This window comes from Pelmatolapia mariae, linkage group LG20, assembly GCF_036321145.2.
Source record: "Pelmatolapia mariae isolate MD_Pm_ZW linkage group LG20, Pm_UMD_F_2, whole genome shotgun sequence".
NCBI lineage: Eukaryota > Metazoa > Chordata > Actinopteri > Cichliformes > Cichlidae > Pelmatolapia > Pelmatolapia mariae.
Genome location: NC_086244.1, coordinates 40,686,212 through 40,698,176, shown reverse-complemented (window position 1 = coordinate 40,698,176; position 11,965 = coordinate 40,686,212). Strand labels below are relative to the sequence as shown.

Below are 11,965 nucleotides of genomic sequence, written 5' to 3'. Positions count from 1 at the left end.
TTTAAGTGTGTCACAGAAAGGAACAGTCTACAAACTAACAATCAGCTTTTAGAGTTAGAATCTAATAGAGTCTGCACACGGTTTCTTGAAACTGTCTTAAACCAGCGCACGTGGAACCAAATTTGCTTTGTGACTTTTGAAATGTTAATAACTTGTGCAGACTAAACCTGTTTCAGCCCCTCAGGCCTCATCTACAATTCTTTTTTTTTTTGTAAAGCAAAGTTATATAGTTACATAACTTTTTAAATTTCCTTTAGTCTACTCTTGCCTCTACTGGGAAAAATTTAATTTTTCCCAAGAGTAGTGCCAGTTGTTTCATAAACTTAAGGGGAAAAAAAAAAAAAAAAAAAAAAAAAAACACCACGAACAACAACCAAACATACAAATGTAGTGTAAGGATAATAAAAGAATGTGGAACATTTCAAGTCATTAGCAAAGCACTTTTATTAAATTAGTCATGAATCAATAAAAAACACAGCACATCTACACAGCAGATATCTGCCAAACATTTACAAGCGAGACAATTTTTTACTGCTAAACAAAGTTAAAAGAACATAACCATTCTGTAAACATACACATTAAATATTGTGATGAGTAACCCTTTCAGAAGTAGGTCCTTGTGCAAATCAGTTTACTATTCCACTACAGGAATCCTAGGGGTCTCAAACAAGCATCATAACAATCAAATGTGCATCTTGTCCTATGAGGATGAGTCAAATAAAAACATTATGTGGCTGCCTTCAATGAACTCTCATGGACCAACCGTGCAGATAATGCAGCTGGCGGAGGAAAAAGCTTGAGCTTTGGATGTTACCCACCTGAACACAAAAGAAACGTTTCAGTAAAAAGTTGAGCAAATAGAGTGTTTACTACTCAGACTTTATAGTAATGATGCTTCTTTTACAAATATCAGCAGTTGCTAAAGCATCATAAAATAATAAGATAAGTCATATTAGGCAGTACTTTTTACAACCCAACTGCCCAATCGCTTATGTTGATTTCTAGCAAGAATTTAACATTTTGTTAAAGAAGTGCAACCAAAATGGTTTGACTATATATATTTACCACTAAGAATAAATTCATATTAATATGAGATGTTTAGACATTCTGAAAAATATAGTGCTGTCCATTTTTATATTTAGTTGTTTATATAGTTTATGCCAACAGTATTTAGTTGATGTACCAACCTATTGGTTTTTGTGTGGTATTCTAGGACATTTGTGAGGCATTGTGCCCCTAGTCCCTTGCCTGCCAGCACAAAAATGACGTCACCGACAGGCACACATTTCACTGTGAGACTTCTCCACGGCATCCTTGAGGCAGCATGCCACTTGTTAGTGGTAATATCATAGTATTCTACTGAGTCAAGTCCACCTGGAAAATAGGGAACCCCCCCAAAAAAACAAAACAAAAAACAAACCACCATGCATTATACAGACCTACTAGCTATGGCCATCGTGATAAACTACAGTAGTACTTTGATTCTTTAACACTGTAACAGCTGTTTTCTTTACCAGTTGACCCTTCACCTCCAACAGCATAGATCTTGTTGTCGACAACCACTAGCCCATGGTTCTTCCTGGCAACCCTCATTTCATGTAATTTTCTCCACCTGGAAGGTTGTAGCAGAAAAGAAATATAGTGTAGAGAAAAAAAAATCTAATGTGTATTCTTGAGAGTTTTATGACCCACTGAATAAGCTTTTAAGGGAATTTATTCAGCAGAATTTTCAAATGTTTGATAATGACAACCTTGGTGCTGAAAACCGATGTCCAAAGCAAAGTGTCAAAAACCCTAAAGTTCCCAGAATTGTCACTGAAATCTGGTTCAAAGTTAATCTCCAAATTCCATTGTTAAAATGCGCAGCTTCAAAGCAGAAATAGACTGGTTTACACCCACGTACAAAAACTATTCTATAATCAGTTTCTCTGCTTTGACATGAAGCCTTGAAAACCACCAATTGTTACTTATGATATGCCCCAATTAAGGGGCTGCATGCTTCGGCGGCCGCATTTGAAGGCCGTTTATGTCACAGCCAGGCAACGAAGGCTGCTCCAAATGAGTCCTTCATTTCCCTGGTTTTGAACTATGGGTCCGGTGTATGCTTCGTGGCCCAACCCATCCCAGAATTCATAGCACAGCCCAGCCAATTCCAGATCCCAATAATGGCGGAAGCTACCTAGTTGTAATATTACTCTTTTCAATACTTTATTATAAAAATATTATTAATAATAGTTTAATAATATAAAAATACTTTTCAAACACTGCAATGGCAGAGGAGCCTGGCTAAAGAGTTTGAAATATTACTCTTTCTGGGTCACAAAATAAACTTAACATATTTTCAGGCGAGAATATAGGTGTGTCAACTTCAAATATCTGCTCGGTTTATTAAGACATCACATATTTGCAAAAGTGCTCTGACGTTTTCGGAGACGTCTGTTACCTACCAGCTCGATAGCTGACTGGGTGGTCAAGGCTCACTAGCGCTGGTGAGAACACCAGACTCCCCACACGGTCTTTCACTACTCAGTTTAAACATGATACAAGTCACTTAGATAACCTAAAAAAAGTTATTGTTTGGCTTTTTTCAGTGTTTTATTTGTTCCTGAGAAAAATCAGTTTGGCTGAGATTAAAGTTATAGTTTTTTCACAGCTGAATAAACGTCAAACAGAAAACTGATTAAACAGAAGTGTGAGATGGTAGAGAATTTACTCAAATGTCCTGTTATATTTTAGATAGCAAGGAGCAGACAGCTGAGTTTAATAAACTCCACTTAGGCAGCGGTGACGCAAATCTGAAGGCTAGACCGTCCCATTTCACATTTTTGACCACCTGCCGGGGTGGCTATAAGATCCATTGTGCACTGGGAGAAACCTGGAAACCATGTATTTTTACATTGGCGTCCACTGTGGCCAGTACAACAACAGTAACTTTTGTGCTTACTTATGCAAGATTTATACTTCAGCTGCCACTTTTTTTTTTTTTTTTTTAAATTCATCAAAATTCCAGAGCAATGCAGGAACACCATGCACAATCGCCAGTGACACTGGTCAGTCATGCAATAAAGTGGTATACATTTAGCTCTAACTTTGCTAGCCTCCTGATGCCCATTGATTCATACACCTCCTTTAAAGCACAAAGTCCCAAACATTGCAAACATACACAGACAAAAAAAAAAAAAAAAGCAGTGTACAGAGCTGTAGTGACTCACTGTTGTGTGCTGGGGTCATAGACCTCACAGTTCCTGAGGACTCTACCAGAAACACCGTTGCCAGTCATTCCTCCACAAACATAAATGAGCCCATTGGCCTCCACTGAGGCATGACTGCAGCGGGACACTAGCATGCTGGTGTTGACCTGCCATGACTCTGTCATTGTGTCATAACTTTCAAAGAGGTCCACAGCTGACCCACCTGCAAAAACACAACATAATATTAGAAACATATGCTTGCAGACATGGCTAGAAACTTCCCCCACTGATAACTAGCTATACTACATTCATAGCAAAACTATAGCAATTCACTGCCCACAGTCTCTACAAGAGATACACATATCACCATGCATACCCGCTTCTGATCCTCCAGATGTGAAGATCTTGCCCTCAAAAGCACACGCAGACATGTTCTTACGAGGTGTTGGTGGCCCTGGCCAGGAGCACCTATTCCTCAGAATGTTGTAGAAGTCTGTGTGTTTGATGTGAAAGCTGTGTGAGCCACCTAAAATGCAGCCCACCCTATTCCAGAGGACAGCTGTGGTATTTTGGCATTTTGACAGTTTGCAGTTGATGCTCATCCAGCTGTAATCCTGAATGGAAAGCAATACCAACACTTGTGTAATGATTAGAAGAGACCTGCTATTGTATGGAACTATTTAAGGAAAACAAACACACAAATTACAAAAACCGAAGATTAACCACATCGTTATTCTACTAATGTGCACCACTATTTAGCCCCATTTACTGTTTGTTGCTTCGTACTCATCTTCTCAATCTTATTTCCCCTTAACCCTCCACTACAAATGGCTGGCCTGCCTTGAGCTGGAAGTCACTTTAAGAGTTTTTCCTCCTTATAGTAGCTTAAAGGTAGCTCATATGTAATCAGTGGCGTTCCTCTACATTTACCTAAGGTGGCAATATAAATAAAAATCAAGCAACTGCTAAACAAGCCCATACCTAAACGATATCACAGTCTGGAGTGCTGCCCCTGTGGCTAGAATTGGTAAATATTTGTTGTTACCTTGGGGTCAAAGAAGTAGCAGCGGTTACCATCAAACAGACCAATGCAGTTGTCGTACTTCTTGCGACGTGGTTGGCTGAGCTCTCCAAGGCCCCACATCGCACCTAAGGCAAAAGCAATGAGGTCTTTTTGTGAATGAGTGAATATATCCATCTACACAGTGGAAAGCAATATCGCAACTATTTGAACTTTGCCTGTATCACGTGACGAGCCAAATTACCAATACTGGCCATTTAGAGCAACAACATATACACAAACCCCAGAAAATATTCCAGCAAAACCCTGGAATTCAATTAGCCACAATATTATGTTGTACATGTATAACAAGTTTTACCGAAATTCATCAGTTTAAACTTTTTGCTTCCATTGAATGATGCAGATCATTTCATTGGGAATGTTGGTTACGCCACTGTTCTTGCATTAATGTCTTAAACTTGAATTTGAGTGCAAGCTCTCCTTTTTGGTACTCACAGGTGATCATCTGTAAACAGCGTGGGTTGTCCTGGAAGAGCGGCTCAGTCTTTACAGTTTCTGACAGGAAGGTTTTGGGGACCAGAGGCAGGCGAATGCACCCCAAAACATCCACAATATGCTGTTGTCTAGTTGAGATGTTATACTTTAGCCAGCGCACTGCAGCATCATAAACCTGAATGGAGCAACATGTGGGAACAAAGGCTTTCCACAGTGTTTTTTTTACTTGCTTTAGTTAAATTTCAGGTCTAGTTTGATTTCAGTTAGCTACATTTTTTTTTTGTTTTAAATACAAAATTTTAGTTGACACTGTGGTACCTGTGTCTCACAGTAGACAGTGAGTTTGTCCTGGTGCAGTAGATGCGTGAGCTGTGCAATGTCCAGATGCAGAAATTCATCCAGTCTGCAGACATCAGTAAAGTGGAGATAGGAAAACTCCTCTGCTGCTGCCTTCAGCTCTGGACAGTTCATGCGGTCTGCGAGTACTGAAATACCTGCAAAAGCACAGAACAGGAATCACTCAAAGAAATCCACAATGGCAGGTCTGTGTTTCTGTTGTTACCCAGGCAGTTTGTTGCATCAATCTGTCCAAAAATGAACTTCGCACACATCATCTTCACTGGTTCAATCTGGTACTGGTTGGCCACATTCAGCAATGACTCTGCATTAGTACTGTCCACTGTGATTCTGGGACACGGCAAAACACAAAGTATGAAAAAACAAAACAATCTTTTATCGCCATATGATGAGTGTACTGCAAAGTAAAATTAATGCACTAGTTATGTTAAGGCTTTCTGGTTTAAAAGTGAACAAAAATGCCATGTTTTCTCCAATTCTTTTATTTACAGCATGTGTTTAGAGCCAAGCATTTATTAAAAAAAAAAAAAAAAAAAAAAAAAAAAAAAGGCTTGCTCTTAATCCAGTGCATTTGTCTGGCAGAAACCTTCCTTATGCCTTTATCTACATGAACCCGTGTGTGCTGTGACTCAGCCACAAATCTCTTAACAGTGATTGATGATCACACTTAAGTTCTTGTGAAATATCTAAGGTTTTCATTCCATGGCCAAGCATTGAACTATTTCACACTTTTCAGCAGAAGAGAGATCCTTTTTCTTTCCCATATAGCTTGAAAATGGTGGTCTGCTTAATAATGTGGAACATTCTTCTTTAGTAGTTTTTCCTTTAATTGGGCTCACCTGGTAAACTAATAGTCACAGGTGTTAGAGATTAATTTTAGTGATCCAAAGAGCCCTGAGACACAGTGCCATCCATGCGTTTAATTGAAAAACAACATATCTAATCTTTATGACACTAAATACAATTTGCATAATAATTTGGAACGTGGTGTAGGGATTATTCTGTGCAGAATAAGACTTGTGACACGTCAAAATCCCATTTTATGTGAGTGCACACAGAGTCTGAAGCAGAAAGCTGGCTTAAAAGAAAACAAACAAAAAAAACCCAAAAAAACTACTAGCTACTATTGTGATACCCATTACCACTGACTGTGGTTTTAGGCTTTGTCAAGCAAGTTAACACAAACAAAGCCTTACTAGGTTCAACTTGCTTCACAGTATAGCCCTGTTTTAAACACACTTACTGTGAGGTATAAATATATTCAAGCAACAGCTCAAGGATCTCAGGCTCAACACTCCTGAGCTCCACCTCAGGAGACACCGACTCCTTCATTCTGGCTGAAAGTGAAAAGAAAATCAAACAAACAAATAAAAAAACATTTCCAATTAACAACAATTAACAGAACTACATCAACAGCCATACGCGTTTCAGAAATTAGCCATCTTTGTTGAAATAAACCATTGAGCTTTTGTTTTTGAAGTCAAATGCAGTCCATTTTATTAAATGAAATGTATATTGTGAATTAAAAGGAAGGCAAGCAAAACCAAAGTAGATTTACCCTTATTCTTCAACTCATCACACAGTTACTTATTTTTAGTCTTTACAAGATATTTAAATTTTGGCTCACATGTCTCTTTTTCTATTTTACTCAACCTAAGGGATGCTCCTCTGATGTTTCTCTGGAGACAGTTTTGTAGTAAGGCCTCAAGGCAGAGTATTAATGTGTGTTCTTTTGTGTAGTTTTGTGTTACCCTTACTGGTGAACATAAGTCTGAAGACATGGCTGGCTGCAGCTAGCACTGCTCTGTGTGCTGCAAAGCGTTTTCCCTGAACCACAAGGGTCACATCACAGAGGTTGCCCTGGAGAAAATCAGTCATCAAAGAGGTGTACTAGATAGCAAGTTCAACTTTGTCAAACTTTCCTTACCTAACCCTAACCTAAAGCCCCAGTCAGAGATTACCAATGTAGAGACGCCAATTATTTAGTCAGGTAAATCAGAGTTTCCTGTGTTACTTTTGTGACACAGAAAATTCTGACCTTAACATCAGTATGCGTCGCTAACCTGTCAACCTTGCTTTGTACTACAAAGCACAACAACCAAGACGGGAACAACCACAGTCGTGCCGTCTGGCAGCATTAGTCTACAGGCTTTTGTATTCTTAAACACCCACCTGTTTTCTTACGTAGTTAAGGAATCCCATGTAGTTGGTCAGACATGTGTGCTCTCTGAAGGCACTTGATGGAGAGGCCATCATCCCACTTATGTCGGCACCACTGTCAGAAGACATGTTTCAGTAAACAGTTTCTCTCAAACTCCTCCCCTTCTGCTGCTCTTGAACCAGGTGAGCAACACTCAAATTTCCTCAGACATGCAATATCAAAGATGTCGATATCAAAACACAGAGGAACTTGCTTTCACAGCACTACTGGTCCACGTTTTACTTCCATGTCTGTTTTATGGATGCAGGAGCTTGACAGGTTACAGAGAAGGAGATGCCCCAACAACTTGAAAAGTGAGACGTTCTGGAGAGCACTTTCCAATAGCTTTGTTTCCTGTTCTGGCTTCTTTTATCCCCCCCTCCCTTCAGTGCAAACACACATAGTTCAGGAGAAGACTGGCTCTAACTGCCTCCAATACCAGTACAAATGACGTTGGATCCCAACAAACAATGCAGAAAACAATTAACTAATTTTTCGGGAGATGTTGTGCTGGGCGTCTTTTCCACGACATCTCCTCGGAGCCATTTAAAAAGTCAGCTGGAAGGTAGTGCCAAATCCTAATTACATAAAGAGCAATAAAATATCCAGACATCACCTAGCAAAATACTTCTATTGTTAAGTTTTGCTATGTTTGATTGGGTAGGGCCTTCAAAGGAAAAAAGTCTACACAAACACTTGGATATTAGCTGGCATGCTAGCATGCCAGCTAACTCTAACTGGCAGACAAGAAAAAACGATGGAGGAATACAGGGCACGCGCACCACATAATGGTGGCTTTAAAAAAGCAAATCAGTTACCTACCTGCACCCGATCTCTCAGATCAGGTGCAAGAAAGCAAAGCCCACTTTTATACTACAGTAAGTCCCGCTTTGTAAGGGTCAAGGGCGTGACCTTGTTTACATCCGTGCCATACTTGCCACTTTTAACCATCGGCCGTTTCTCAATTCTCAAGTACGCGAGTACGTACTCGCGTTCTCGGCGAGCGTACCAGCGTACTTGATGATGTCACAGGTCCGGAGTTTTTACTGCCGTCCCCTCTTAATTTAACTGTGAGTAACATGTTATGAAGCTTAACTTTAATCACAGCCAAACCGGTTTACTCAGGAACAAATAAAACACTGAAATAAACCAAACATTAACATTTAGAAGTGATCTAAGTGACTTATATATCATTGTTAACCTCAGTAGTAAAACCTCTATTAATAAAAATAGTGTACATGTACATACTATGGAGGACCACAAGAGCCACGCGCATCGAAATAAAAATTTCTGTGCTTAAATAATGAATTGTAGAATAAATTCTGCAATTGTAAATTCATTTTTGAATTCCAATTTAATAAACTGCATTTCAAAATCCTTTTTCCACTTGCAATTTAATAAACTGCATTTCAAAATCCTTTTTCCACTTGCACTTTAATAAACTGCATTTCAAAATCCTTTTTCCACTTGCACTTTAATAAACTGCATTTCAAAATCCTTTTTCCACTTGCACTTTAATAAACTGCATTTCAAAATCCTTTTTCCACTTGCACTTTAATAAACTGCATTTCAAAATCCTTTTTCCACTTGCAATTTAATAAACTGCAGTTCAAAATCCTTTTTCCACTTGCAATTTAATAAACTGCAGTTCAAAATCCATTTCCCTTTCCTGTTCGCTCCGGGATTAGGTGCTGGATTAGCTGCTGGATTAGCTCTTCGATTAACAATTTACTGGAGGCTATTCAAATTAGCCACACCGTGGGATGTAAGGAGCTCTCTGATTGGTTGGTCAGACACAGGCTGTCTGCCTGGATTTTTCTAGCTCATAGCTTCTCCCTGCTAAGAAGCGTGTGTGCTTGTACAAAGGCCGTTCAGCCTCGGGATTTACACTCGGCTCGACACGGATATGTGAAGAATGAAGGGACTCTGCAGCGAAACGGAGAGCCCAACCTCTGACTGAGTGCCTGTTTTCGCAGTCTGACCACCTGTTGAAGGTAACGTGCTAACGTGGCTAACGCTAGCATCACCGCACGTAGCCCCGTTATTTTGAGGACATCTTAGCTTATGAAAGTTTTACGTCGCAGCTGTACGAGCTCGCTGCGTGTTTTGTAAGCTGCTGTGCTCTTCACAAATAAAGCTGGAAGCAGCTCAGACTGTTGGAACCAGCACTGAGCCCTGTTACATTTATACAGTGTTAGAGCAACGGCTGCAACCTACAGCCTTTAAACTAGCGATTAAAATGCTGACAGTAAACTCGTCAGTCCAGATGTTACCGCATTACTTTGTGATACTTAGAGTTAAAACAACTGAGACAGGCTGATTAAAATAACAGCTGTCAGTTCTCTCATTCCTTATATCAAGACTGGAGATCACACTACTGATTTCAGTTCATTTAATATGTGAGTGCACAGATTCATTCTCAACTGGACATAAATGATGATCAAAGGTTGTATATATGATGAAGTCATCAAATCCCAGCCTCTAACACAGTGTGCTGAATCTTAGCTTTGAATGTCCAGTATATTCTAATCAGTGCAACGTAAGCATTCACTGAACCTACAGTATCTACACCTGTGTGGCAAAGATACAGATAATGAAATTTAATTATTAATACAATATACATCATGAGAAACGAAAGCTGAAATTGATTTAGTTTAGTACTTTTCTCTGTATGCTCTGTGATTATAAAGGCCTTAAATTCTGTGATATATACTGTAAATGATTTTCACAGAGGTCTTAAAGTAGTTAAATCACTGCTGATAGTCTGGTTGTTTATATTTTCACGTTTTTGTGTCTGTAGGGCTGTTTGATGACGATTTGGACTCCTCTGGGAGACGAGGACACACCCACATCTGTTCCATACTGCAGCCATGGATGGTGTTACGGCTCTGAGTCAGCTTAGGCCATTAGATGCACACACTGGAAAACCAGCACCTGGACTTCATGCAGGAGAGACGGCCTCAGTGATGTAGGTTCATAAGCGAGTTCAAACATTTCTGGCCTCTTATCACTTAGATTCCTTAAGCTTAAAAGTGGATGCATTTAAAGCAGGAACTGCACACCTAGTTGTCAAAAGTTTGGCAGCATGAGTAAAGTTTTGTAGGGTCCTTCTTAAAAATTCCACAAGCACCACATTTGTCATATATAGTTCATTTTGTACAGGACATTTTTGAAATTATAAACTATATATTCTAGTTATCCACTTGTCAGTAATTTTTGAGTAAATGGATGGCACTGATAAATCAGTGGTGATTCACCTGCAAATGTTTTTAACAAACTTTGTTTTTTGTAGAATTCATCAGCAGCTGTGAGGAGATGCATTTGAATATCTTCTGGTTCCACTTTTCCTTACCTGGAAACTGAGGATGGCTGATTTCTGACAAGGACACACACCTCAGCACTTATCATGGGTGTTACATCCTCCGTGAAGCAATTCCAGAGAAAACGAGAGAGCAACGATCACTTATTAAGACCAGCCAGAAATCTGTCCCTTTCTGGCAGCTGTGAAAACTTCCAATAAGAAAGTTTGCATTCTTAGAACAATGCTGGGTCATGTGTGATGTGTCATATGAGGATATTACATTTTGACTTAATTCTGCTCAATTAAGTGTTTTGATCGTTGATCCAGTATAGCAGCTTTGTGTTGTGCAGCAAGTTAAAACTCATTGTCCTCATGAGCACAGCATCTAACAACTCTCCTTAAAAAAACCAAATGACTTTAACTGGACACAATGGTTTCCAGTGGGAGATACATTCATCACTCATCCGTGACACTGGAGAAGTCACCTGGATGAGTGATAAAACAATTTTCCATGGAAAATCCAGAGGAACTAAACTTTGTTGTTGTTTCTCTGGGCTCAATTTCAGCCTCAGGAGCATCTCTCAGAAGAAAACATTTTGCCAATAATCAGATAGAAAGATTGTTGAACCAGGTGGTATTCTCTGGGGTTTAAGACCAAAACTGAACTCAGTGAATTGACATTAGACTGGAATTCATAAGATGAACAGAAATACTGCTGAAGCTGATATATATATATATATATATATATATATATATATATATATATATATATATATATATATATATATATATATATATATATATAAAAAAAATATGTGTGTGTGTGTGTGTGTGTGTTCTTTTTTTTTTCTCCAATTCACCAGGTCTGTAAAGTTCAGTATGACTGTGGCACATGATACAAAAGAATAAATACAGAAGAATAAAGACTTTATGTGAATAACTTTACTCTTCTTAAAAATAACTCATAAAACAAGTAAAAGTACAAATGTGTACAAGTTAGAGACTTACTCAGTAAGTTTACACTCTTTTGGAGTGATTTTAATTATGTGTTAAAGAAGAAAGAGATTAGGAGGTAAAGTAGAGGATGCACAGTCCATCATCACTGAGGCCGTCTCTCCTGCATGAAGGTGCTGGTTTTCCAGTGTGTGCGTCTGATGGCCCAAAGCTGACTCAGAGCCGTAACACCATCAACGGCTGCAGTATGGAACAGATGTGGGTGTGTCCTCGTCTCCCAGAGGAGTCCAAATCGTCATCAAACAGCCCTACAGACACAAAACCGTGAAAATATAAACAACCAGACTATCAGCAGTGATTTAACTACTTTAAGACCTCTGTGAAAATCATTTACAGTATATATCACAGAATTTAAGGCCTTTATAATCACAGAGCATACAGAGAAA

General features: G+C 39.0%; 1 protein-coding gene across 1 annotated transcript; it reads right to left on the bottom strand.

The window, feature by feature from the left end:
• Window positions 1-667: 667 nt before the first annotated feature.
• LOC134619310 (kelch-like protein 7) lies at window positions 668-7,353 on the bottom strand. Its single transcript, XM_063465072.1, has 12 exons — window positions 7,237-7,353; window positions 6,822-6,924; window positions 6,308-6,401; window positions 5,270-5,394; window positions 5,026-5,201; window positions 4,708-4,882; window positions 4,237-4,361; window positions 3,568-3,805; window positions 3,213-3,414; window positions 1,515-1,612; window positions 1,188-1,374; window positions 668-818 (listed from the first exon to the last, which is right to left on the bottom strand). The coding sequence occupies exons 1-12, from the start codon at window positions 7,351-7,353 to the stop codon at window positions 752-754; spliced, it is 1,707 nt and encodes a 568-aa protein (XP_063321142.1). The 3' UTR covers window positions 668-751.
• Between the last annotated feature and the right edge of the window lie 4,612 nt (window positions 7,354-11,965).

Excerpts from the sequence above, each read along its gene's own strand:
- LOC134619310 (XM_063465072.1), bottom strand. The coding sequence starts at position 7,353 with ATGTCTTCTGACAGTGGTGCCGACATAAGTGGGATGATGGCCTCTCCA. Across the intron at positions 5,202-5,269 it reads TGATGCAACAAACTGCCTGG|GTATTTCAGTACTCGCAGAC; the intron begins GTAACAACAGAA and ends GTGCTTTTGCAG. Across the intron at positions 1,613-3,212 it reads TATGACCCCAGCACACAACA|GTGGAGAAAATTACATGAAA; the intron begins GTGAGTCACTAC and ends ACAACCTTCCAG.